The sequence below is a fragment of the Columba livia genome, chromosome 26 (genome assembly GCF_036013475.1).
Source record: "Columba livia isolate bColLiv1 breed racing homer chromosome 26, bColLiv1.pat.W.v2, whole genome shotgun sequence".
Classification (NCBI taxonomy): Eukaryota; Metazoa; Chordata; class Aves; order Columbiformes; family Columbidae; genus Columba; species Columba livia.
In genome coordinates, this window is record NC_088627.1 from 3,184,002 (window position 1) to 3,210,279 (window position 26,278).

General features: G+C 47.4%; 1 protein-coding gene across 4 annotated transcripts in view; it reads left to right on the forward strand.

The window, feature by feature from the left end:
• The window catches only part of CSMD2 (CUB and Sushi multiple domains 2), a 264,468-nt gene that overhangs the window by 138,695 nt on the left and 99,495 nt on the right, over positions 1-26,278 (forward strand). For 3 of the 4 annotated variants that reach the window (XR_010468147.1, XM_065041591.1, XM_065041590.1), the window contains 3 exons: positions 4,333-4,436; positions 9,147-9,259; positions 16,661-16,843. The exons of the other annotated variant lie outside the window; for it this stretch is intronic. Coding sequence is in view for 2 of the 3 variants with exons in the window: in XM_065041591.1 (XP_064897663.1) it covers positions 4,333-4,436; positions 9,147-9,259; positions 16,661-16,843 (400 nt within the window). In the remaining variant the exon portion in view is untranslated. The remainder of the gene's footprint in view (positions 1-4,332; positions 4,437-9,146; positions 9,260-16,660; positions 16,844-26,278) is intronic. 4 annotated transcript variants of the gene reach the window in all.

Sequence of the window (26,278 nt, forward strand, 5' to 3'; positions counted from 1 at the left end):
TTTTGAATGGCGGTGAAGTGCCGGGTGGTTTAGCAAAGCATCGCATCACGCAGCCCTGGGTTGGGGCAGGAGGCTGTGCCGGGAATGCTGATTTTCCATGTCCTTTTCCCCCTACCCCGCGGGGAATTCAGCCCCCAAAGGGCGCAGGGCAAGCCAGGCGGGAGGGGAGCTTCCCTCCACTGCTGTTTATGCAGTACTGTACATTTGTGAACAAGTCCTTTCTGTGTTCACCGAGGGCTGGAAGAGGGGAGGTTGGTGGGGTTTTTTGTCCCCACTGCTCTGCACATGTGATTCAAGTTGTTGCTGATCATGTAGAGAACAAGGCTTGAGAGCCTTGGCCTTTGTAAGATCAAGTCCTTTCCCTCTCCCTGGCTCGGGGAGGGTGACACTGGGTGCCTCGCAGCTTCTTCCAGCCCTGCAAGCTCAGCCGGTTCCTCCACTCCAGATCTGTATGGGAACATAGGAACAAAAATTGCAGTGCAGCTCAAAATACACTTCTGAGATGTCATTCACCATCTCCTGCTCTCAGAAGATGGCAAGTTCCATTCTTTTTAGTGTCTGAGCTCCTACTAGCATCATCCCCACGAGCTCCTGAGCGAATCTTGCGTGCCAAGGCATTGAGCTCATCTGCTTATTGTGTCACTTGGTCCTTGCCTCTGTGTTCTGCCCTCCATCCAAGGAAGGCGTTTCACAAACGTGTTCGTGTCCCGGGGTCTCATCTTGTGCTAGAAATGGTTCCTGTCTCTGGAGGTGCTGCCACCATCTGCAGCAATGGCTGCTGAGTTCTGCTTCTCTCTCTCCATTGACCTCAGTTTGTGCCTTTAATAAGTGCGCTTATTAAATAATAATAATAAAAATAATAATCACTGGTGGATTGTGATTTTAATGAGGAGTATTCCTGTGTTCCAGTTCCAGAACGATTTTGTATGTGAAGTGCTGCTGTTAGCTGGTCATTCCATCCAGCGGCTGTCGGAGGACTGTAGTACTGACCCAAAATCTGGGAAACTGGAGTATGGCATCAGGATATTTTTCCAGTGCTGATTCATTAGCAGTGATTTACTGGTTAATCAGACCCAGGAGGTTCTCCTTCATCAGGGTAATGTGTGAGAACAGAGCACGTGTCCGAGCAGCTCTTAGTGCTCAGGTGTCAGCTGTGTTTGCCAGCCTGGGGCCGGCAGAGCCCGGCTGCACTGACAGGTGCTGAGCACACCAGCATCTTGGGCTGCGGGATGTGCAGTAGACATACCTTCATTTTTGCACATCTTTGTTTTCAAATATCATCAAAATCCAGTTTTTGTGTATATAAAATAGCCCTCTCTGCTTGGAAAGCAGTTGTAGGGAGCTCGATGCAGACGTGCCCTGGGTGTTGTGTAGCTTAGCGCTTCCATTTGGGTTTTCCGGTGCAAATTACAAAGGAGGAGACGGCAGGGAGTTGTCAGGAGGTGCTTATGGGCAATGCCCACTGTTCACTGACCCTTTGTCACGTCCTCTTGTGTTGGATGTTCAGTCGTGTCTCCAGCTCTGTTCCGTTGCTGTTCTGCCAGCCTGTGCACAACCTTTTGCTGCTTCTCCAGCAGGACGAGCGTCTCCTTCTCGTGACCTTCCTGAGCAGACGGTCTCGTTTCTCAAAAATCTGCTGTCTTTGAGTTTCTACTTATCTTCTGCTTTTCTCCCCTTCCCCTGATTAGTTTCTTCCGCAGCTTTTAAACCCGTGTAATAATAACCTGTTGATTAGAAAACAGAATCTGCTAGTCCTGATCCTCAGCTTTCATAAATCATAAAAGGGAATTGCAATTGGTAAAATCCATTAATTTCAATACTTAGCACCTTGGAGCAGAGGTTGAGTAGCACAAGAAACCGCGGTTTGTGCTCCATGGGCTGCAACATCATGGGCTGGTGCAACCACCATGTGCATCCCCCAGTACAGTACTGGGAGCTACTGGTGTGTGAGTTTTAATGCCAGCTGGGTCATTGCTGTTCCTACCTAACAAGTCATATAGTGCTGCCTCTGAGAAGCTCTCGCTTACTTAAAGTACAACCCATGTTAGAAACATGTCGCTAATTGCAGAATTGACCGCCCCGACTCCAGTTGCTTTGTGTGCGAAGGGGCCGATCTCATCGCTGCCAGTTCCCCAGCTTGGGAGGGATTGAAGGTGAATTAATTAAAATACCTGTGAAATACTTGGAAGATCAAAAGCATTATGGGCCTGAGCCGAAGGCAGTGGTAATCTTTTCATTGACTCGAGTGGTCTTTGGAACAGGTCTTGTTCTGTGAAGCTTTTAATATGAGCGATGGGAAAACCGCTGAGCTGAATTTAGAACTCATTTGCAAGTCATCTGTTCTATATTTGGAAAAGAACTGTGAGCCAGATTCACTGAGCTACATAATCCCCTCCAAGTTTGCTCAGAAACCTACATAAACAGTGTTAAAGGCTGCAGTTGGCAGCTTATTTCCTGTACAGAGGGTGATATCAAACCTATCGGGGGGATATCCAGGTGTTTTGCCGGTCCTCAGTTCCTCGGGAATTAATTTCAACCACAGTGGAAAAATAAATCACTTGGGAACTGAAAAAAATGCGTATGATAATTGGTGAATTTGCATCGGAACTATTTCTGAACCTTCTTGACATAATGGCTGTTGCCGGTTGATATTTCTCCAGGGGTTCTTCTCACCTGGAGACCGGCTGGCCAAATAAAGCGCCGTCTGAGCTTTTTGTGTCATCGGTGGCGAGAGCCGAGCCCCTCCGGGGATGATTCATCCCAAATTGGAGCTGTCGGGGCAGGGGGGATGAGTCATGTGTGCTTGTAAAGCCTTTAAACAGAACGGCGAGAGGTGCTGCTCTCCACGGAGAGAATTACGCTGGTTTGTTCCTGTGAGTGCAGCTGCGCTTCAAATCGCCTTTTGGTACAAACCTCAGCTTCAGGTGTCACATTCCAACCTGTTTTCTTGCCTTTGCTAATTGCTTCCTGCCGCTTCGGGAGCTTAAAATAGAGGGTTTGTGTCATCCGTGTGTTTGCGTGTGCTGGTGGGTCTCTTGTTGTTTAATGAAGCCAGGTAACTTCTTGTTTAATGAATCGTTAAATAATTTTCAGCTTTCAGACCAAAACGACAATAGGAAAGTGGATAAATAAATATTGTATTCAGCATCCTGTTCTGTGCCGCAAGGTTACGGTCTTCAGTACACTAGAATGTAATTAGTTATTTAATTAGGGTCAGAGTCCTTAGGATGCGGTTTACTTGAATGACTGATACAACTAATGATGCGTGCCATTTTGCAGCCCTGTTCTTTGTATTAATTACATTATTCCATCATTACATGGCTTAATAATAGCCTGCACAGGTTAATATTTTGGTACTACTACTAAAATTAATGGTTCCAAACTTCTGCAAAGTATCACAGGGGCTCCCGTTTCACAATTCCGGGGCTTTTGGGTAACACCCTATTTTCAGAACATCATAGCTTCAATACCTAACGTGCTTTTCTGTGCATTTGAAAAGTATTCATTGAGTTTATACATAGGAGATGGTAGCACGTGGCAGTTCAGACTGAGCTATATACACACCCGTTATTATTTAAAGAGCGCTCAAGCCCTTCAATGTGTGATTACCCGGTGTCCCCGCACCCCTCTGGTCACACACGTGCTCTGGTGTTGGTGGGAGATGCTGCTTTTATAATAAGCAACGATAAGAGAAGGATCTTAGTCTTCCTGTGCCCAAGTTGAGGGGTGCACGTGCCATCGTGTCTATGGTCCTGTGCAAGCACATTGGTCTGTTCCATGTTGATCACTTCTGTGTTGTGGAAGTTAATTTAGTCTATTAAACGTTAGGAAATGTGATACATTTACAGGCACGCGTACAAAGGTCTGAATGCGTTCAGGTGTTTAAGTGCTTTTCTGGATCCAGTGTGTTAAAAAGCTTTAAGTTCCCATTGGGACTCTCCGCTTGCTCTTTGGTAACTAACACACTGCCTATATGCACATTGAAATCCATCACCGTAATCTCAGGTTTATGAAAGAAATAGTAGCAGTACCTGGTGAAAAATAAAGCGTCCTGAAATCCCAGCACACATATCTTTATCAATAAAGTCATCTAGAAAATCGATAGATAAAGCAGAAAAATCTGAGAGGTAATTTCAGTAAGAGCTCAATCTGTCTGGAAAGAATTGCTACAGTGCTATAAAAAGCGAGGACGGTCACCTTTGGTGATGTCCTGAAGATATTAATGCTCTTATAAATTGCTCCTCGATAGACAAACTGATAAATAAACAAGACAAGAGGATCTGCTGGCTGCCTTGGCAGTTGATTCATATTAACACGCTGCATCTTTGCCAGGTTATCAAACTCACCTTTGAAGAATTTGAACTAGAAAGAGGATACGACACTCTGACAGTGGGCGATGGAGGACAAGTCGGGGACCAGAAAACTGTGCTTTACGTGTAAGTAGCATGTCCTTTGTCACAAATCCAGCCCGAAGTTTTGCCTGGCAAGGTGCAGCTGACGCATTGGGCTGGAGGAGCCCCCAGAGCTGCTGGGCATCGCCGGAGGGTTTCTGGGCTGTGTGATTTTTGGGGGATCTGACTATTCTGGGTGTTTTCTCATCACGTTTTCTTATGCTTCAACTGGCAGAAAGGCTCTTAGTGCTTTGCTTTGCTTCTCTTGAGCTGTTTTATCCCTTGCAAGGAGCCCGAGCATCTGCTGTTGTTTTAGGCCGTTTTGGGGTCGATCTTGGTTGCTGTGTGTGCTGGGACCTGGCGGTCAGCCTGCACACCACAGGTTTTTCCCCTTTTAAGCTTCCACCTCTCTCTGAATGTCAGTTTTACATACACAATGTGCTGAGCTCCGAACGTGCAGGGAAGGGGCTCCGGGGGCAGATCCTGCACAGCCTGGGGACAGCTCAGATCTTCCCAATAGCCACGGTTGAAAATGAGTGAGCCTTGACCATCTTTGGGAAAGCTGTTTATTCTCCTCAACCGGGTGATGTCAGTGGTTTATTTTTGCCCTTCTTCCAGTGAAGTCTCTGTTCCTTTTCTGAAGGGGCAGTGGGAAATCCATTTCTCTACCCTTCAGATGTAATTGTGATAATTGTGTGTCATTCGAACCCACTTTACTGAAGAAACAGTGATTTTTGCTACAGCTTTTCTAAATCGTTAAAGTAAAATACCATGTAGCTTTATGGAAATCCAAGATGTAAACTGTTGGAGAGCTCAGGGTGCTGGAGCAGGGAAGAGTCACCGTGACTTTCAGGAGGAGTGTTTGAAGTGGTGGACGGGTGTTGGAACCAGAACCCGCAGCATCAGTGTCCTCACTTGGAAGACTTTGTTTTTCTCTATCTAATCCAAAATGTAGAAGAACAACCGACTCTCCAGACACGACTCCAGCAGAGCTGGTGTGCTCCTTCCAACTGGTAGAGAGTATTTCACATTGTGATTTTCAATTCCTCCTCTTCACTTGTTTTTCCACATGAATCAGCCTCCCACACCATTTTCACTTAATGTTTACTTGTCTTCCTGAAATCTGTTTCTCCGAGGTTTGTTTTACTATACATCTCATTTCAGAACGTGAACACGGGTGGTACTTAGGTCAGGAACTCTAACCTGCAATGTATAGAAATGTGAAGTCTGATTATTGCACAAGTGTTTGTGACTACAGCGTCACAGAACATTTCCCTGCTGATTGTTCAAAATGTGCAAATTGCTACCCTGGGAGTAGTTTGTAATAACCTGCTGAAACGATTTCTCCTTCCATCCCTTTTCGTTTGCCCAAAGCCCATGAAGATCTTCCTGGGTTTGATTTTAATCATTCCACGTTTTCTCACTCTGTATTAGCTACTCGACACCTTGCCACTGCGCATTTGGAATAGCTGAGGTTGTCTGCACGAGCTGCAGCAGCTGCGATCTTCTCCCGGTGCAGAACTCTTGCCATTAAGTTGCTGATGCTGATCCTAACAGGGAATTCATTTTGGTTTTTATGTTAAATCTGGGAATTGAAAACTAATGGAATGTGAAGGTGTGAGGACCACAGAAATACTCCATTATTTGTAATGAATGTGGCTGAAAGCTCACGGGCAACTTTTCTCAGCCCTTGTACCTTCTGTCGGCTGAACTGACGTATCAGGTATATCCACAGAATCCCAGACTGTCAGGGGTTGAAGGGCCCTGGAAAGCTCATGCAGTGCAATCCCCCCATGGAGCAGGAACACCCAGATGAGGTTACACAGGAAGGTGTCCAGGCGGGTTGGAATGTCTGCACAGAAGGAGACTCCACAACCCCCCTGGGCAGCCTGGGCCAGTGTTCTGTCACCCTCACCGGGAACTGGACACAATATTCCAGGTGTGGTCTCCCCAGGGCAGAGCAGAGGGGCAGGAGAACCTCTCTGACCTACTGACCACCCCCTTCTAACCCACCCCAGGTACCATTGGCTTCCTGGCCACAAGGGCCCAGTGCTGGCTCATGGTCACCCTGCTGTCCCCAGGACCCCCAGGTCCCTTTCCCCTACACTGCTCTCTAATAGGTCATTCCCCAACTTATACTGGAACCTGGGGTTGTTCCTGCCCAGATTCAAGACTCTACACTTGCCCTTGTTCTATTTCATTCAATTTTTCCCTGCCCAGCTCTCCAGCCTGTCCAGGTCTCTGATGGCAGCACAGCTTCCAGTGTCACCACTCCTCCCAGCTTGGTGTCATCAGCAAACTTGCTGACAGTCACTCTATTCCCTCGTCCAAATCATTGATGAATATATTGAATAACACCGGCCCCAGCACTGCCCCCTGAGGCACTGCACTGGATCCAGGCCTCAACTGGACTCTGCCCCATTGACCACGACTCTCTGGCTTCTTCCCTTCAGCCAGTTCGCAGTCACCTCACTCCCCGCTCATCCAGACCGCACTCCCTCAGTTTAGCTGTGAGGATGCTGTGGGAAATTGTATCAAATGCCTTACTCAAGTCAAGGTAGGTCATGTCCACCGCTCTGCCATCATCTATCCATCTGTTGTGTCCTCGTATCCCTTGGATACAAACTGTAGGTTTTTTTGGAGGAATCATCATGCAGAAACTTAACATTGTCAAAGATACAAGTTCCAGCTTTCTTACAACTCTTCATTTATTCTCGGCTATTCAAGAGGAACTCGATCCTACAGCCTTTCAAATCAAAACCACATTTGAATCAACTTGGAGAGCAGCAGACGCTCTCCCAGACTGAGGTATGAGCGACCATTTGTTTCCAGTTTCAGTCTCATCCCCGCAAAATGCATCTTGAAGAACGTAACAGATTGTTAGACTGAGCTTTCTGACTTGCAGAGAGGGTTTTATTCCCTAAAGTAACAAGCACCCAAATCAATCATGCAGCTTGTTACAGTGGAATGGGAGAGCATGCAAAACGCTTTGAAGCGCCTTTTTTGAAGGTTTTTCTCTCTTTATGTTCCTCATTCCTGCCTGTCTGCTGCTTAAATAAAACGAGAGGAATCAACAATAGCACTTGTTCTGCGCTCCCCATCCAACTGTCTGGATGCAAAACAGTCATTAAAACGAGATTACTTCTTAATTTACCAGCACCCGGGGATCGATAAAATTTCTGATGCAGGTCAAAGCAATAACAGAGCGAAGGCGGGGGCAGAACTGGAAGAGCTTTGATGGGCTTGGGAGACACCAACGGGATTTCAGGGAAAAACACGCTCCAGATGCCATGGCCAAAGCTTGAGCGCTGCCTGGTGTCAGGGGTTATAGTGGTTATAGTGGTTTTACCGGTCCCTGGTGCAGATATAACTGGGGAAGGTCTCTGGGGTGAGGAGGAGGGTTGTGTGGATCGCAGGGTTGGTCCCATTGACGTTAGATACCTGTGGGGTTCTCAGAAAGACTCCGGCACTCACAGGTGCTGGTGTTGAGAACATGGAGCAAGTAGAACAAGCAGCACAGCCCTGCGAGCGGCCCTTTGGCTCCACTCGACACAAACAGCGCCCGGCAGCTCGGCCCCGACCGTCCCCACTTCCCAAACACTGGGAATGGCAGCAGTTCCACCTGGGGCTTGCAGGTTGGTTATTCGCAGGACCTGTCAGTGCCCAGCGGCCGCGTTTGTTCCCTTGCAGGGTTGGTTTGCAGTGGTTCTGCCTTGAGAGATCGGGCACCAGTTTTATCAAGAAGTCATTCAGGAGCTGCTGTTGTAGTTGAGAATGACACCAGGCAGAAGCCATATCTATACATGTCTATACATATGTGTTTAGATTGAAGCAAATATTGCAGGGGAAAAAAGAAAAACAAGCAACCAACCATCTACTTGTGGCAGTTGCACTTACGGTAATTTATAAATTTATCACAGATGATACCTTAGCAGGAATAGTATAATGACAGCATTAAACACTGCCACCAAGGCAACACAACACGCATCCTCCCATAGAAACGATCCTCCCCCTTTGCTCAGCGTTGGGGTTGTGTGCTCAGGGGATAAAGCCCTAAAGCTGTGCCGAACCACAGTGAGGTGATTAATCCTGCAGGCTCATTAACACGGATAGATTGGTGACATTTCTCTAAATCGCTTTGCTCTCCAAGGATGCTCGAGGAGCGGGCGATGTCCCCATTGCCCGTACTGCTGGATTAGTGGCACTTGTCAAGGGCTCACAGGACACTGAGCAGATTTGAGGCTTGTTCCTTGTCTTCTAGGTTTTTTTTTATTGGAGAAGCATCTCTGTCAGGATAGAAATGTAGCAGGGAACGTGTTGCAAGTAAATTCTTGTAATGCTAGAAAGCACCTGTAAAGGCAGTTGAGAGGATTCAGGCACCGGTTTGGCTTCTGGGAGTTCTGTTTGTTTGCAGATGTTTTGCTTCAGTGAGAAGGGAAATTATTACTATTGATGCCGAATAATATAATGGTACTAGATTGTAATTATTATGGTGGTGATAATAATAACTTGTGGGCCCTCAGCTACAGTGAAAGACAAAGGCTCCTGTTAGGTGGTGTGCAGAAACACGCTCGTCAGTCTTGCAGATCTGTCAGGTTTTTGGACAGTGTTCTGTTTGGGGAATTCTCTTAATGCCGTTGGCATTGCTCATGTTGTTTTCTGCTCCTGCAGAGGTATATCTGGCCTTTATTTTGGTGGGAAAGGAGGTTTGGGGAGACATACAGGCTGTTTACTTGTTGTTGTTTGTCTTTACAGCTTGACAGGCACCACGGTGCCCGACCTGATCGTTAGCACACACCACCAGATGTGGCTCCTCTTCCAGACAGACAGTGTCAGCAACTTGCTGGGATTCAAAGCAACGTATGAAGGTAATCCAGCACCTCTCTCAAAATCTCTCCATTTAAAAAGTTCAGGGATGATCTGGGCCCAGCCGTTTGGGAGGAAAGGGAGAAGGAAGCTTCTTTAAATACACTGAAGTTCTGCAGATTTCTTTTTTCTTAAAACTGAAGCTTTGCTGCAGTAAGAACAGCTTTCCCGGGTTCTTTTCCATGAAAGCAGCCTGGCTGGATGATGCTTCATTGCCAGGTCATCTGCTGTGTTGGAAAAGAGCTGGTGCATTTCAGCTGATGGCGACAGACTGTGTCTGTGAGAGAAAATGAGATCAACTAATCCACGGGTTCAGTAGATGAGTGGCATCAACTACTTTACACTTGGACTAATCTGGAGCATTACAAGTGAAATAAAAGTTAATGCTGGGGTTTTTCAAAAGAAACTAGTTAAATGCCTTAGGATGTGGCTGCTGAACCTCATCTGGGTGTTCCTGCTCCATGGGGGGATTGCACTGGATGAGCTTTCCAGGGCCCTTCAACCCCTGACATTCTGGGGTTCTGTGAATGCCTTTTGGTTTTCTCTGTGATCTGCTGGTAGCAGGGTTTGGCTCTGGTGCCTAAAAACAGGTGGAGAAATCTTCATCTAGATGCGGGGGCTGCTCCTGAAACCCCTGAGTAGCGGCAGCTTCCGCTGGCATCAGCAGGAACATTTAAATCTGTTCCTTTCAAGGGCCCTACAGGCATATTAGCATTCATTCATTTTTAAAAGTGTTTCCTTGGGACTTACCGTGTTTCTGGGAAGCGTCATGTTGTGTTCAGGCTGGGACCTGCCCAAAGTCATGCTGCCGATTGATGCTGAAGTAAAAGTTTGGAGCCCGAAGGGACCTGACCTACCAGCAAACCGAGCTGGACTCAATTGCAGCACATGCAGGCAGGCTAAGCAGGGCCTTGAAGAGGGGACTGGGTCGTGATGATGGAGTGTTTATAGGATTGCAGGGCCAGGTCAGCAGAAAAATCAGAGAGATGTGTAGATAAGAGATAATGGAACTGAAAGAGGGAAAAGGCAAATCCAGCCTGATTGTCCAGGGAGCATCTTGGTGATATTTCAGTCTCACAGAATCCCAGAATGTCAGGGGTTGAAGGGCCCTGGAAAGCTCATCCAGTGCAATCCCCCCATGGAGCAGGAACACCCAGATGAGGTTACACAGGAAGGTGTCCAGGCGGGTTGGAATGTCTGCACAGAAGGAGACTCCACAACCCCCTGGGCAGCCTGGGCCAGGCTCTGCCACCCTCACCCCAAACAAGTTCCTTCTCAAATTCAAGTGGAACCTCCTGTGTTCCAGTTTGAACCCATTGCCCCTTGTCCTGTCACTGGTTGTCACCGAGAACAGCCTGGCTCTATCCTCAGAGACAAAGAAGGCGTTCAGTAACTTTGTCTTCTCTGTATCTTCTGTCACCAGGGCACCCACCTCGTTCATCAGCGGCCTACATTGCCTTTTCTGTTAGTTTTATCTGCCACATATTGGAAAAAGCTCTTCCTGTTGTCCTTGACCCCTCTCGCCAGGTTTAACTCTAAGGAGGCCTTAGCTTTCCTAGTTGCCTCCCTGCACCCTCTGACAACAGCCTGATATTCTCCCCAAGTGGCCAGCCCCTCCTGCCATGATCTAGAAACTCTCCTCTTCCACTTGACATACCCAGCAGTTCCTGTTTAACCACGCTGGCTATGATGGCATCAGCCGGAATGTTCTCTTTGCAGCAACTGTGGGTCTTTGTTCAGCTCAGCCAAAGGTCACTGTGGACGTGTTCTTTTCAATCTCTTCATAAATCTGATGTATACATGTAGCACATGAAGTTGTGAACCGCAGGATATAGGGACTTCCTTGCGCTGTTGTTCATCTTCTGTGCACTCTGGATCTATAAGGAGCTTGACTGTTTGCTCCTGTGACTTCCTTCGATGTCACTACGTGATCTATAGCAGTGCTGAGCTGCTCTCGCTCCCCGTGACTTCGGTCAGTTTGGGGGATCACCGTTATCATTCACGCTTTGGAGTCGTGTCGTATGGACCTTCCAATGTCAAACGTGCTTCTCCTTCCCCTGCTCTTCAGCACAGCCGCTGCCTGGTTTACTCTGCTCTTCTATGTCCGTAACCTCCTAGAAAAGGGAAAAATTGGGATCATTTTTTTCTAGGCAGCCTTGCAGTTTTTGTACAGCAGCTTCTTGACCTTGGAAAAGGAATTAGTGCCAGAACAAAGAAATACACCCCATGCCTGAGGTCCGTGCTGGCTGTCCCGAGGTTAAGCTAAGCTCCAGTTCAGCCAGGTCCTTAACATTCTTTTCATTTTTGCAATACTTTGAGTTAAAAAGCAAGAGACATTTAAGTAAGAGGCAATTAGCACTTGCGAAATACTTTATGAAATTATATGCAACTTCCTAACAAGTTTCAGTATCAGTTTTACGGCCACGCTTTTTCCTACTCGTGAGAGGACGATTACAGCTAATGGAGCTATATAAAGTCAAGACCAAAAATGTGCCTAATAGAAGGGTAGAGTATTGCTTGCAGAGTATGTTTAAACAGCCATCTATCCTAAAGCGTCTGAGTTTTAGTGTACATTTTAAGTGTAATGCAATCGTAAAGCCTGTTGCTAGTGCTGAAACAGTACCGCCTAAGAGATTTATCACCGTGCAGATTCAGGGATCCGTTGGAAGGAGCGTGCAAAGGCAATATGCCATCCAAATGGTAATGTTCCTGAGGAGGGGGAACTGGCCTCGGCCTTTTGCTTTGATCGTGAGTACAGAGGGAGCGTGTTTACACCAGGAGGGGTGTACAGAACACGAGGTGTCTGGATCCGGGTCTTTCCAGGTCTATACTGCGCCACTGGATGCATTTGGAGGGAATGCTCAGCGGGTGTAAATCAGTGTGACAGCATTGATTTTCAATTTAGCTGTGTCAGTCTTTACCAGCTGAGGATCTGGCTCATTAATGTTCATGAAGATTCCTTCTAAATCTCCCATGTCTCAGCTGCAGCCAGTTTTATCCTTTTAAACAGATATTCTCTCATAATAGTGAACAATGTTTTTGGACTTCCAATGCTTGTCAGAAGAAATTTGTATTAAGCTCCACTTTGCTGGCAAAGTCTTTCTCAGGGTTTTAGAGACCTGATTGATACTGCAGTTTAGTGCCTGACTTGTGCGAGGTTACAGCCTCCTGGGTCCTGGGCCTGATCTGCTCCCTCCTCTAATCTCAGGTGACTTTGCGATACCTTCCCCGTGGAGCCGGTTCCTTCCACAGCCATCAAAATGCGGGTTTTTTTGAAAGTTCCCAGGTCGATCCCTTGTGACAGTTGGGAATAAGTTATTCCTTTAGGTAAGATTTTCAAAGGTTCATGAGAAATTTAGAGTTCGTTGAAGGAGGTTCAGACTCCCGTCATCTCACCTGCAGTTTTGTTCCTCATCAGACTGAAGGTTCTTGGTTGTCCTCACAGGTCAGATGTGGAGAGAAACATGTTCCTGGTGAGTCTGAGGTTATTACAAGCAATAGTATAAAAGTCAGCAGGATAAAATCCTGTGGTAAGAGACAGAAATATTAAAACGCGAAAGAACAGAACAAAGCCACATTTTAATTTAGCTTATTACTTTATATTAAAAATATATAAATGTAATTTAAAATTAAAATGACATTTACAGACACTCACCCACACAAATGTAGTTTGGGTTTCTTTTGGAATTGGGTTAGTTTGGGTCGAGCTGACTAAGGTCTATGTTCTGAACCACCAGCATGCTGCAGGCAGGGCATGATTAAACCATATTTATTGTGGTTGAAATGCTGACTAAGCGCTCGGCTCTGGAGGGCTTAGTGTTAGAGCTGAGATTCAGCCCCATGGTGCTAAGAGGCTTAGGAGCTCCGCAGAGCTGGAGCCTGAAGATTTTCCTCCACTGACCTTTCTGGTTTTAATGGAATCAGTGCTGCCCGGGGTGTTTGGGCGGATGAGCTCGCTGGGTTTCCACAGCTGGTTTTATATAGATATGTAAATCGAGAGCTCTCTATAGATTCCTGTGTGCAGGCTACGGGTAAAGGTGTCCGTACACATGTGTAGATGTCAAATGGAGAACAAACAGTAATGTCTTTAGTTGCCTGATCCTTGAGACTTAAGGAAGAAAATACACGTATCTGAAGCTAATAGTGGTGCTGCTGTTGCTCAGTTGGTTTTCACATCTCCTGGCCTGCAGCTCTGTCGTTGGGTTTTATGTAGGAAAACACTTTCAGGTTTCACTGACAAGCCCAGACAACACGCAGGTACTTTGCATTGATTGCATGTAGTTTGATTTATTTCTTTCTAGGTTCTATATTACCTGACCGCCCAACACTGTGGCTGGTGGAAGTCTGTCAGAAAACTCGGTGTTTCTATCTTTCCTACTCTGCTTTTCCATTAAATGTATTGACTCGTATCATAAAACCCTAGTGCTGGAATCCTGCTGAACCCACAGACACGAAGGCTTTTAGCTTATGATGTATTGACCTGAGCTGCTCTCAGGGTCATGTTATTGGAGTTAAGTCTGGTACCAGCCTTAGCGGGAGCGATTTGCCGTTATGCCGCAGGGTTTTAATGAGCCTGCTGGGTTCGCTTTCTGCGTTTGTCCTGAAACAGAGGTTGAGGTGGGAGGGATGTGGCCGAGATACACAGAAAGAAACAGCTTTCCTTCTTAATTTATCCACTCTTCCTCAGCTTGTTCCCTCTTTAGATCCTTTTTATTCTCATTGTTGGAATTGACAAAAAGAACTAGGTAATAGATACACCCTGGTCCTGGTTCCCTCTCATACACACCGTTTCCACCCACCAACAGCTGCCAAAATGTTCCCAACAAAACATTTTTCACTCAGAAAATGCCGTTTTGTGAAAAACCGTATCTGCGCGATATAATATTTGACGGAGAAGTTTTGAAAGATTCATTTCGGGTTGTTTCATTTAAATAATGTCAAAACACTTGATTTAGATGTTCTTGTTTAGTTTTGACTTTTATTATTCTAATGTGGAAGTGATTTTACTTAAACATTCATCAGGAGAAATGTTTCAATCTTATTGAAGTAACGTGTTTTGATATTTCTGAATCATTCATTTTTGGAATTTCTGCCCTGCTAAATATTTAATGAATTTTACTGTGTGTGAAAAGTAGGAACCAGGGGATTTTCTCAGGACATAAATTGCTTTTTTTTGACCTCCAGAATGTAATAAAATGTACCAGCTTGGTTTGCCTGCTGCAAACAGGGAGGCGACGTGCACGTTGGGAAATGCAAACTCTAATACTTCAGTTCTCCCCCGTTCTTAAGCCCGTGATTCCAGTGTCTGTAGAGATCACAGAATCGACTGGGTTGGAAAAGATCTCATTGATCACCAAGTCCAACCCTTGGTCCAACTCCAGTCCGTTTACTAGATCATGGCACTAAGTGCCATGTCCAATCTCAGTTTCAAAACCTCCAGGGCCGGTGAGTCCAGCACCTCCCTGGGCAGCCATTCCAATGCCTGACCACTCTCTCTGCAAAGAATTGCTTTCTAATCTCCAGCCTCAATTTCCCCGGGCAGAGTTGAAGCCCATGGCCCCTTGTCCTATTGCTGATGCCTGGGAGAAGAGCCCAATCCCCACCTGGCCAGAACTGCCCTTCAGGTAGTTCTAGAGAGTGCTGAGCTCAGCTCTAAGCCTCCTCTTCTCCAGACTGAACAAGCCCAGCTCCCTCAGCCTCTCCCCATAGGGCTTGTGTTCCAGTCCCTTCCCCAGTCTTGTTGCTCTTCTCTGGACCCGCTCCAGCACTTCAATCTCTTTCCTGAGCTGAGGGACCCAGAACTGAACACAACACTCCAGGTGTGGCCTCCCCAGTGCAGAGCACAGGGGAAGGATCACTGCCCTTGGCCTGCTGACCACGCCAGTTTGGATACAGGACAGGACACCATTGGCCTTCTTGGCCACCTGGGCACACTGTTGGCTCATGTTGAGCTTCCTGTCCATTAGTCCCCCAGGTCCCTTTCTGCCTGACTGCTCTCCAGCCACTCTGTGCCCAGCCTGGAGCGCTGCAGGGGGTGGTTGTGGCCAAAGTGCAGCACCCGGCACTTGGCCTTGTTCAACTTCATCCCATTGGAATCAGCCCATTTTTCCAGTCTATCCAGATCCCTCTGCAGAGCCCTCCTGCCTTCCAGCATGTCGACACTCCCTCCCAGCTTGGTGTCATCAGCAAATTTGCTGATGATGGTCTCAATCCCCTCATCTAAATCATCAATAAAGATGTTGAACAGGACTGGACCCACCACTGACCCTGAGGGACACCACTAGTGACCGGCCGCCAGCTGGATGCAGCCCCATTCACCAGCACCAATTAACCCAGCAGAGAGTAAGGTGCTCCAGCTGGGTTCATGCAGTGGGATAGAAAAAGGAGTCATCGTATTAATTTATGTTAAATTATTTGGGGGATGTTTCATTACTTGGCAGTGACTTTTCAGTTCAAGATGCACGCAGCAGCAGCAGAAACTCGGTGCCTTGTTGTGACTTCTATTCAAAATACACCTGTATCCGAGTTGCCTGAAGTCAGCATAATAATGAGGTGTTGTTGTTACTCAAACCAAATTGGAATATTAGATGGAGTAATGCAAACCTCAGATTACGCCATTTTCCTCCGTAAAGAAAATGTCATAAAAGAAGTTTCCAATTTAGTGTAAGAAATTGGAAACGGGGAGAAAAGACAGCAAGACTGATCACAGATGATGGGGATAAAAACTAGAGAACGTGAAAGAGGAGACGAATGTGAAGCGGGTGAATAATGTGGGAGCGCTGAGGAGGCTGTAAAGGAATGAAGTTTTGTAGCTAATAGTGATACGGAGCAGGGGGCCCTTTGGAAATGAAATTGTACGGAGCGGAAGATAACAGCAAATCGTGTTCGTGATTGACTCGAAGTCAAAATACACGCGCAGCGGGAGATGAACGGTGTGTTTGTCTGCAAGGAGGTGTCGGCTCCGCGACCGCAGGCGGGAGTGGAGACAGTGGTAGGAAGAGAGAGAGATATGGCAGATACTCCATCATCAAACACACCCCAACCGTGTCCTCTTTGCCCAGGGTGACGCAAGTCTGTGTGCTTCACAAGTCCTTGCAGCAGATGCAGATGCGGGTCTCCTTGGGTATCGCTGTATTTTTCATTTAGTTGTGATTAATTTACGGATGAGGCGGCAGGTAGAAGAGGTTGTGAGCACCTTTTGGTGACAGTGGTGACATTCGTGTGTCAGGGCAGCCACCTGGGCTGCGTTGTGCCGACCCCGTGCAAGGTGCCCGGTGCTCCCTGGGGATGCGGTGGCACCGCCGGGCAGTGACAAATGACAACAGCAGATCTACGACGGGCGTTGCAGCAGCTCGGCCTCACAGCCTTCCCCACGCAACCGGTGTTTTCTTTCTTTCTTTCAGAGATCGACCAAGGGAGCTGCGGCGACCCCGGGATCCCGGCCTACGGCAGGAGAGAAGGCTCCACGTTCCGCCATGGGGACAGTTTGAAGTTTGAGTGCCAGCCCGCCTTTGAGTTGAAGGGCCAGAAAACAATTACCTGCCAAAAGAGTAGCCAGTGGTCTGCTCAGAAACCAGTGTGTGTTTGTAAGTCAGTGAGGAGATGGCTCTAAAATGTCTTCGATACGTGGTGAGGTGGTCACGGAACCAGCGTGTTTGTGCTCCGTGCCTGGTACCCGGGACGGGGCAGGTTCTGGTGATGGCAGAGATGTCCCCAAACTGCAGCATCACCTGAAGCCGTGGGGAGCGTTGGGTTGGGCTGTTCTCCCAGTACAGGAGGGATGTGCATTGGGAACAGCATCCAGATGGAGGTTTGGGCTTCTCTGTGACCATGTGTTCCCCTCTGCCCTCCCAGTGTCTGCTTCACATCCCTGCTGGGGAAAGTTGACGTCCAAGACAGGAGCCATGGACACAAAACAAAACTTGATGCCATTTTCGGCCATTTAATTTTCCTTCATTATTTGACAATATTCAGGCTCCCTGCTGCTGGGCCTCAATTTTTAATTTGTTGCATGAGTTCTCAGCAGAAGCAGTAGGATATTATGCTTTCAGTAGTGACTACAGGTAAAACTCTCAGGTGTAAATGGGAGTTCTATGCACAGTCCCCATTAGGTTTTAATGGCCTCACTGTCCTTTGAAGATGTATTGGGCGTTCTGCTTTATTATATTGACTGAACCCTCACTCAGAAACAATGTTGTATTTGGACATTAACAAAACTCAAAAAAATATCTGTATTTTCCCCAACGGGTGGCAAGCAAACTCTTCTTTTTGTCTCATCTCTACTTAGTTGGATAAGTTGCCCTGGTGAGACCACACCTGGAATATTGTGTCCAGTTGTGGCCCCTCAGTTCCAGCAGGACAGGGAACTGCTGGAGAGAGTCCAGCGCAGCCACCAAGATGCTGAAGGGAGTGGAGCATCTCCCGTGTGAGGAAAGGCTGAGGGAGCTGGGGCTCTGGAGCTGGACAAGAGGACACTGAGGGGGGACTCATTCCTGGGGATCAATATGGAAAGGGGGAGTGTCAGGAGGATGGAGCCAGGCTCTTCTGGTGACAACCAGTGATAGGACAAGGGACAATGGGTACAAACTGGAACACAAAAGGTTACATTTAAATTTGAGAAGAAACTTGTTGGGGTGAGGGTGGCAGAGCCTGGCCCAGGCTGCCCAGGGGGGTTGTGGAGTCTCCTTCTGTGCAGACATTCCAACCCGCCTGGACACCTTCCTGTGTAACCTCATCTGGGTGTTCCTGCTCCATGGGGGATTGCACCGGATGAGCTTTCCAGGGCCCTTCAACCCCTCACATTCTGGGATTCTGTGCAGTTCAAGTCTGTGCCTTTGAACAGATACTGTGGTGTTGGGGAATGAGACTGAACCTAATAAAATCGGAAACAAAAATTCAGTTGAGCAACAGACAAGGATAAATGTGGGGGGGAAACGGATAGAAAAATGTTAATTTTTAGAAGTGTGTATTCACTGTGCAGATAAATAGATAATCCAGTACAAAATGCTCATTTGTAGCATGGCAGGACCTGATCTGTACCAAAGGGGAGAGGAAGCAATTGCTTTGGGTTTTGCCTTTTCCCGATGCCACGATTCCCTCCCTGCTTGGTGTTTTCTACAAGCAAATCAGCTAAAGATGCTGCTGAGGAACGTGGGGTTTCCCTGGTTGTCTTGGCAGTGGGAGGTGTTAGACCATTTCTGTGCTTGGCATCAGAAGGGATTTTGGTTCTTTTCTTAATTTCCTCGAAGTTCAGATGAATTCGAACAGATGATGGTTTGGTTGTGGTTCTTGCTGCTGGTTTGGTTGTGGTTCTTGCTGATGGTTTGCAGTGAGACTAAACCCAGAGTTTGTCCCAGTGTGAGAGGACTGGATCATACTGGTGTAGAAAGGAGACTTTCCAGTCAAGTAGGATTATGTTTTTGTAGGTAGATACTGAACAGTGGCATCAAATCAACAGCCCGTGTAAAGCATAGAGCAGGTATGAATCTCTTAGTTGAAATAATTCCATTGTGTTCTGTTCTCTGTGGCCGTCCAGCTTTGGATATTTAAAAATCAACAAGACAACATGTAGGTGGTGGAAAATGTATTTCATAGCCGCCTCTACACCTTTACTCCCCGGTCTTTATTCTAGACAGCATCATATTAGTGTGCATGAATCGGAAGAGGTGAAATGACAAAATGTGTAACCTGGCATGAAATCTGCAGTGGGATTAGTGACGATTCTCTGTAAATGTTGGGAGACCATTAAATGTGTTGGGCATGAGGTGGGAAAATCAGGTAACCTGATTTATGTCCTGCTTGTTTTGAATATGCAAACAATTCAGCGCTTCTGATTTTGGCCGCCAGTGCGTGACAAATGCAGATGGAGATTAAGCAGCATGCTGTGGTGCATCCCGCTGTCCCAAGCAAATGATTTATAAGTAGACAGAATTTATTGTGGAGAACTCATTTCCCAGGACTTTGATGGCAAAGCAACACAAATGGTTTAAGTAATACATCTGCTTATTGCAGTGGGTCCTTAATTCGTGGCTGGCTGTGCCTTCATGATAACAGACCTTCCATCTTCATCCTCTCTGTTGTCGTCTCATCCCTTAACCATCCAGCATGAGCATGTAGGGTGCTGGAGGAACTTTGCACGACCCTCTTCTACCAACCCCTGGCTCAGCAAGGTGTGCTGTGCTCAGGTTATATCTGCTGAGCTGAGACATTGAAAGAACAGCAGCAGAACCTGGGAACCTGCAGTTCTGTAATGGGATGGGGCAGCACAGGCATCCACCCATCAGGGTGTGTGGGATCAGCGATGGCTGGAGACTCAGCCTCTTTCTCCCTGTTCTGCAGCACCTCATAGTGCTCAAATCAGCTTTGTGGTTACTGTTGTTCGCTCTGACACCTGCATTTTCAAAGTTACAAACTGCGATATATTCAGAGGCCGAGGGGTTCTCATAACCCAGGATAATCCAAGCCATTGCTCTCGCTGTGTTCGGTTTTCTCGAATTCTTGAAGGGCAGCAAAATGGGCTTAGGAGATGTCATGCGGATAAATGTTACCCGAGGAAAAGCATTGTGCTCTTTAGATGAAGTTTGTGCGCTGATGGTAGGAGCTCAGAAGGGATGTAATATCGAACCTGAAGTGTACAGTTACCTGTGGCTGAGCAGATTATTAAGCTTATGAATGGGGAACCAGCCCATAATTACAGCTATAATGGAAGCCGGTGAGTTCAGTTACTGCAGCAGGAATGATGATGGAAGTCTGGATAGACGTAGTCGGGGAGCCGGGTGTTTCAGTAGTGCCATAACTTTCAAATACTTGGTTGGAATTACTGTTTAAACGTACTCGTGTACAGGAGGGGAAAACACATTATCTGAATTTTATGGGAGCCATTGCAGCGGAAGGCCCTGCTACAAAGCTTTTTCTATGACCAAAATGTATTTCGCAAGGTTTCCTTGCTGGGGAAAGGAAGAGCCAACGCATCCCCTGCGCAGGGGCTGGTGCTCCGGGGGTTTCTGCAGCAGGTCAGTGAGTCGTATGAGGTTCTTTGCTCTTCCTCCCCTGCTTTCCCTCCTCCTCCTCCCGAATATCAGTCCTGCACCCTTAGCTGAGCGGTTGTGTTGCGCCAAGCAGTGCTGTGAGTTTACACAATACATTATGCCATGAACCGTCCTTCGTAACCACCTCACCGAACACAGGCAAAGCTTTTTGCCTTGTTTTAACTACCCTCCGTCAGTTGCTTTTGGAAAACCATCTCTGAAAACAACTTATTTTCTGATACAAGTTGAGTTCATTGATCTCAGACATGCAAACTCAGAGTTTTCTGGACCCGTCCTCTTTTCTAAAGATGAATAAAGCACAGTGGGATACAACGGTTTGTATGTTCTGACTGCACATCGTGCAGACCCGGGGGTGGAGGTTTCTGCGCTGAACCGAGGGGGTTTTATTTGGCGTCGCTTGACTGCAGCTCCACAAGGGCCGGCGGTAAATATGTGCACACACGTGTGTATGTGTGTGTATATGTGTGTGTAGGTTTAAATGGAGGGGCCGTCACTTGAGCCGTGTGTTTCCCAGTACTTCTGGGCTCCTCCACTTTCCATCCACTGATCTATAGAGTCTTGTTGCTCTGGTCTTGCTTTAGATCTTCATTAGTTTCCGGTGACTTTGCGTTATTATAAATTCTCTTTGTATTGCAGATCTGCTTAGATCCGTAGTCACGCATAATATTCCTCTAAACAAAGCAGAAGGCATTTTCCAAAGCATTCTCAATTGAAATTATGGTAAGTTGCGTCTTTTCTTCTCTGCCTTTGGAGCAGATGTTAGGCTTTCTTCCCTTCTTGTGGGCTTTTAAACCGCAACCACAGCGCGTTCTGCTCCCGCTCGCTCCGTTGCACGTGGTGCAGCAAACAGCACCAGCAAACCCCTCGGCACCGTTGCGAGTTGGCTTTTGGGAGGTGGGCACAGCCCAGGATCCTTCCCCCCAGGTGCACAGCACCCACTCCATCGTTCTCTTCAGAGCCGTTATGATTTTGTGCATTTTTCCAACCTTTTAAACATCTGATTTTCCTTAATAGCAGTATAAAATCTCTCTTCTCCTCAGTGGTAATTACCTCTTTTTTTTTTGTTAATTCCATAATGGTCTATTATACCTGCTGAATAATCTTCGCTCCTCTTTGCAAAGAGCGCCGAGCGGCCAACCTTTTGTGTGCAGCGTCTGCTACAAACATCCAGGCTTAGTAGCTGGAAACGCAAAGTGCAATAGATGTTTTCCCAGCAACCTACTGCACAGAACCATGTAATTTCATATCACTTGACAAGTTTTTCATTTAGCTCTAAATTAAATTGTCAATTGGTCGTTATTTTCTTTCTCTTTCTTCCTTTCTGCTCTTTTCTTCCTTTGCTGCCCGCTATTCACAGCAACCTATGGAGCCTTCCCTGCAAAGAGTAATTTGGGGAGAAGTGTTCTCTTAAGTTAGCAGCGATAAAAGCATAGTTTGCCTTTTAAAAATAATAGCTTTTCAACAGAGAGAGTAGCTAACGCTTGGAGCAGCCTGCGGAGGGTTCTCCATACAACATTCACAAATTGAGGTTGGATGCTCCTTTCTGGAGACCTCCAGGAAGCAGGAATCGTTTCATAGTGTGTATTAAAGAGGTGGACGGGTAAGATGATCACAATGATCCAATGATCCTTGGTCTGAACTGTACATGGGCTCTCATTCTTCCAATGAAACCAGATGCATTGGGTGCTCTTCATATTATTTCTTTTGTTCTTAATTCCTCTTACGTTTTACGGTGCTGATGGGACAGTTTGTTAACTCACAAAGCGTTTCTCCCTCCTGCTTTAAACAGGTTTCTTTTCCTAGCTAACAGCGGACTTTATCTGCCTGTAGATGCAGTTGCTTTTAGGGGATATTTGGGAGAAGTGTAGGAATTCTCTTAATTTTGATTTCCAGGCTGTTTCGCTGTGTGTGTGTTTGGGGTTTTCTTGTTTGGTGGGTTTTATTGATGCTCTTATGGTGCACACTGGTCCTGGTGTAACGGCACAGAAGCACTTAACGATCTCCGCCAGAGCAAAGGGAGCTGCTCGCTGACCTCAGACCACCCGCGCGCGTCAGCCCTGACCTCTGCAGAGCCGCTCGCGTCCCGGCTTTGTGCGGCTGAAATCCGGCCAACAAAAGGGCTCGTTTCCACTTCCAGGGCGTAGATGCTTTCTGTGTTTGTGCAGCAGATAACAGATAACCCGTTAACACCTGCTGGCCTTTGGTCTGGCTGGGTTCAGAGCAGCAAATCACTGGTGAAATGCTCCTCATCTGCGGGCGCTTCCCCGAGCTGCGGAGATCCAGTCGTTCTCTGGCAGCAAATTAAATGAAGGCGGGATTACTACGATTTCTGTGTACACGTGGGATTTGTAGCCTTTGTTAACAGCCCTGTGGCACGGTTGCAGCCATGTAAGACCATTCCCTTCTCAATTTTCAGCAGGGCTCTTAACCTCAAAGCCCTTGGTCTGCATCGCAGCCCCGGTTTATCAGAGCGCTGAGATTTAATGTTTGCTTAAGTAGATGTGCGTGCGTAAAGTGCTGTGCTGGGCAGGAATGCACTTAAGCACTTTCTTAACAATGAATTGGGTTATAATTGTCCCCCATGAACTCCCCAGGCATTTTTTCTAGTGTGACCTATGTGAAAATTTTCCCTTTCTGTGCACTGTATAAGGGGTTTGCTTAACTGGTCCCTTCTGCTGGTCCTTGAGAGTTGTCTCAAACAAACTGCACGTCTTCCAGCGTGTCAACCCAGTCGTTAAGGGTCCCTTAGTCTATATCTAAGGAGCGCTGAGGTGCAGCTGGGCCCCACCAGAGCCCGTTCTCGGTGTTGCTTTGTCAGTGAACGCTTTCTGGCAACTGTAGAAGAAAGAAGAAAGAGTCTCCTGCTGTGAGCTGCTGCCCCGTGCGCTCTCTTGGTTTCTATCAACTTGTTAGGAGCTTGGGGAGCTTGTGCAGCAGAAGGTTGCGGTGATGAGGTGAGGTTGCGGGGGTGATGCGGCAGATGTGGCCAGCTGTGGTGTTCCCACAGGGATGCTGCTCTGGGCAGGGTGGGAGCAGAGGACACGTGGGGCGGCAGCGCCGTTGTTGGGCACGCAGCTCGCCGGAGATGCTCCAGCTGCTCACCCAGATTATTGGACTGTCTCCGTGCTTGTTATTGTAGTGATTGAATCAGTGGAACTGCTACCCTGATGGGTTTCACGCCGCTCTGAACGAGCTGTCCTGTGCCAAGGCATCTGCCCGTGTTTCTGACAGCGATTGCTCAGCGCGATGGGTCGCTTCTCTTCGCATGGGGCTGAATCTGAAATGACACTTAATTGGTTTTGTCGGGTGAGGAGGTTGTCTCTGTCCCCTTTCCCATCTCTGTATCCAGAAGACGGGAACATGGTGTGTGTTACGTTGCCATCTTCAACCTGCTCAGCAGAGAAGTTCCCTTTTGCCTGCCTTATTTGACTTTAATGTGGGGTCCTCTGCTAAAGCACCAAAGAGCAAAACGGGAAAGGTACATAACAAGAGCACAAAACTGCTTTGGGGCTTTTGCCAAAAAGTGAGATTTAAACTTTAGTCATCTTGTGGACATTGTGACAAGAGGACAGGACAAGCAGCCCCGCGCTGGCCCAGTGGCGATCAGCACCTTCCAGTAAGTTGAAGAACTTCGCTCACTCCTGCTCGCCCCATCGCCATTCTTGCTTTGAGTGGGTAGAAATGAAACCTGCTTCGGTGTCGTAACACCCTTCCACATGCGCAGAGGCTCCTGTTCATTCTATTTTAAGTTCGCTGATATTTTCCTCAAGATCTGCTACTCAAACCCTGCCTATTTTTCACGTTTCGTACCATTGCTGCTCTCCCGCCCCCATTAGCCGTGTGCTGGCGGTGACAGCCACTCCATCAGAGTAAGATGAAGAGTTTGTTGCTCTGAAACACAAAGAAGTTCTCCCAGTTAATATTTGCTCTGGACTCCTTTCCCTCACCTCCTGCTGGCCCTGGTGGTGCCTCAAGGTTTCAAGAAAGAAAATGCATTGTGATGCAGATGTGTTTATTGAAACGGCGGATACAGAAAGAGGAAAATACAAAATGTAAAGCGCTTTGCTTCACAGCTTGAGCCGTGCCCTGAGCCTCCGGCGCCGGAGCGATTCGGGACATCTGCTCACCCCAGTGAGCCATGCTGGTTATTAACCCGGCTCCCGCTGAGCTCCTGTTTTTCCAGTCCATCAGCAAGCTATGCCTAGAGAAGGGATCTTCTTAAAAAGGAATGGTAAGGCAGAAAATGTTAGTCTTCCAGCTCTTTCCCAAGTGGTCAGAGTCGGTGCAATAGCTAAAAGCCGAGAAAGAAGTCAGGATCTTTTTTGCCGTTGTTTCCATGGAGACCGAAATCTTAACGGTGGTTCCCTGCTTGGTTTTCAGCCCCTGAACCTGGTGCTGTTCCCATTCCCGTGTGTTGCGGGGGTGTCCTGTGTCTGGGATGGGCCCTGCATTCCGGTGCGGAGTCTGGGGCCGGCGGGTAGGAGAAACGAGACGCCCTGTGAGCAGCCAGGAGCTGTTGAAGACAGAACGAAAGTGAAACGCGTTGTGCTTAGACTGACCAGACCAATGGATAAATGGCTCCTGGCTGACAGCGCAGGGACGAGGAGCTGTGCTGGTGGAAACCGCCAGACGCTTCTGCGCTCAGCTCAGCCACCCTGGGGCCGCAGCCACGTGTCCACGCGACTTCTAAGACAGGCAATGAGCTGTTTCTTCACTGTTTTACCGCTTGAAATGAACGCAGAATCTTCACGATGTTTGTGATGACTTGAATAAATATCTTGTACTCATTCATTAATGACTCAGGTCTCGCTGGCTTTGGTAGGTACTTTCTATTTGTGCTGCGTTTCGCTGTGATTTATTCTGCTGTATTTAATAAAGGGATTTTTCTCATTGCTCTTGCAGTAGTTGATCAGTAATAATAATTATTGACGAAGTCAATATATAGGCCTATAAATTGGAACCTGTGCCGTGCACGTAATGAAATCTCCTCTCATAACATTTAAGAGCAACCATAATAAATACTAAATACAGTCTCTCAGCTTGAGGCTTCGGAGCTGCAGATATTCCCACCTCGGTCTGTCTGTCTGTCCTGTTCTGCGCGGCTGGTCCCTCCCTGGGGCACTTTGTCCCTCGGGTGCACAAACCAGCATGAGACAGGTAGCGCTCGGCTCTCTTCACCTTTCTTGGGTGGTATCATCCCTGTTCTGAGCATGTTTCACCATCCCTGACATTTTGTTAAGCAGCTGCTGCCTTTATCCGAGTGTCCAGCAAAGCACGTTGGAGAAGCAGCGGCTGCCGTGGGTCCCAGTGCAGCCCAGAGCAAAACGCCGTGTTCACACTAAAGAAAAACCTCTTCTGCTTCAAAAGGTTGAGGAAATCTTCACATCGCAGACGCCTTAATGGACCTTTTGGATAATTTGTGGCTTCCCGGGCTGGTCGTAGCTTAGCTCGTACGCTGGTGCCCCCCATGGGCTTGGGACATGGGTGTGAGGGACGGTGGCGTTTGTCCTGCCACCTGCACTTGTTACCTATGGAAACCTGAAATTGTCATTCACTTGCCCACAGTGGAGGCTTTTGGGTTTTGTATCTGTTACTTTTTAATCCGTCATTTTGTTTATCTATCAAAGGTTAATTTTATGTTCCTCCCTCGCTCTGCTTCTCTTTCTTCTGTCAGCAAGTTCTTTGTTGTTATTTCCCGAAAGGAGCCGCAATAGCTGCACCAGCCACTGCGCCTCTTGTTGCCGTGTGATCCTGTAGGTCCTGTGCGAATGCTAGTTTACCGCCTCGGATTTAAAAATGTATAGGAGATACCTCGCTCCTGTGCGGGGTTCCTGCGCTAAGATGTTGCGCTGTGTATGAATACATCTATTTTCAATAACTCTTCCTAGGCAGATTATACCAAGCTTGCACGGACAGAATTATTTGACAGCATCCCTTGATATTTCAGTATCTCATAAAGAGCCCGAAGCCTGA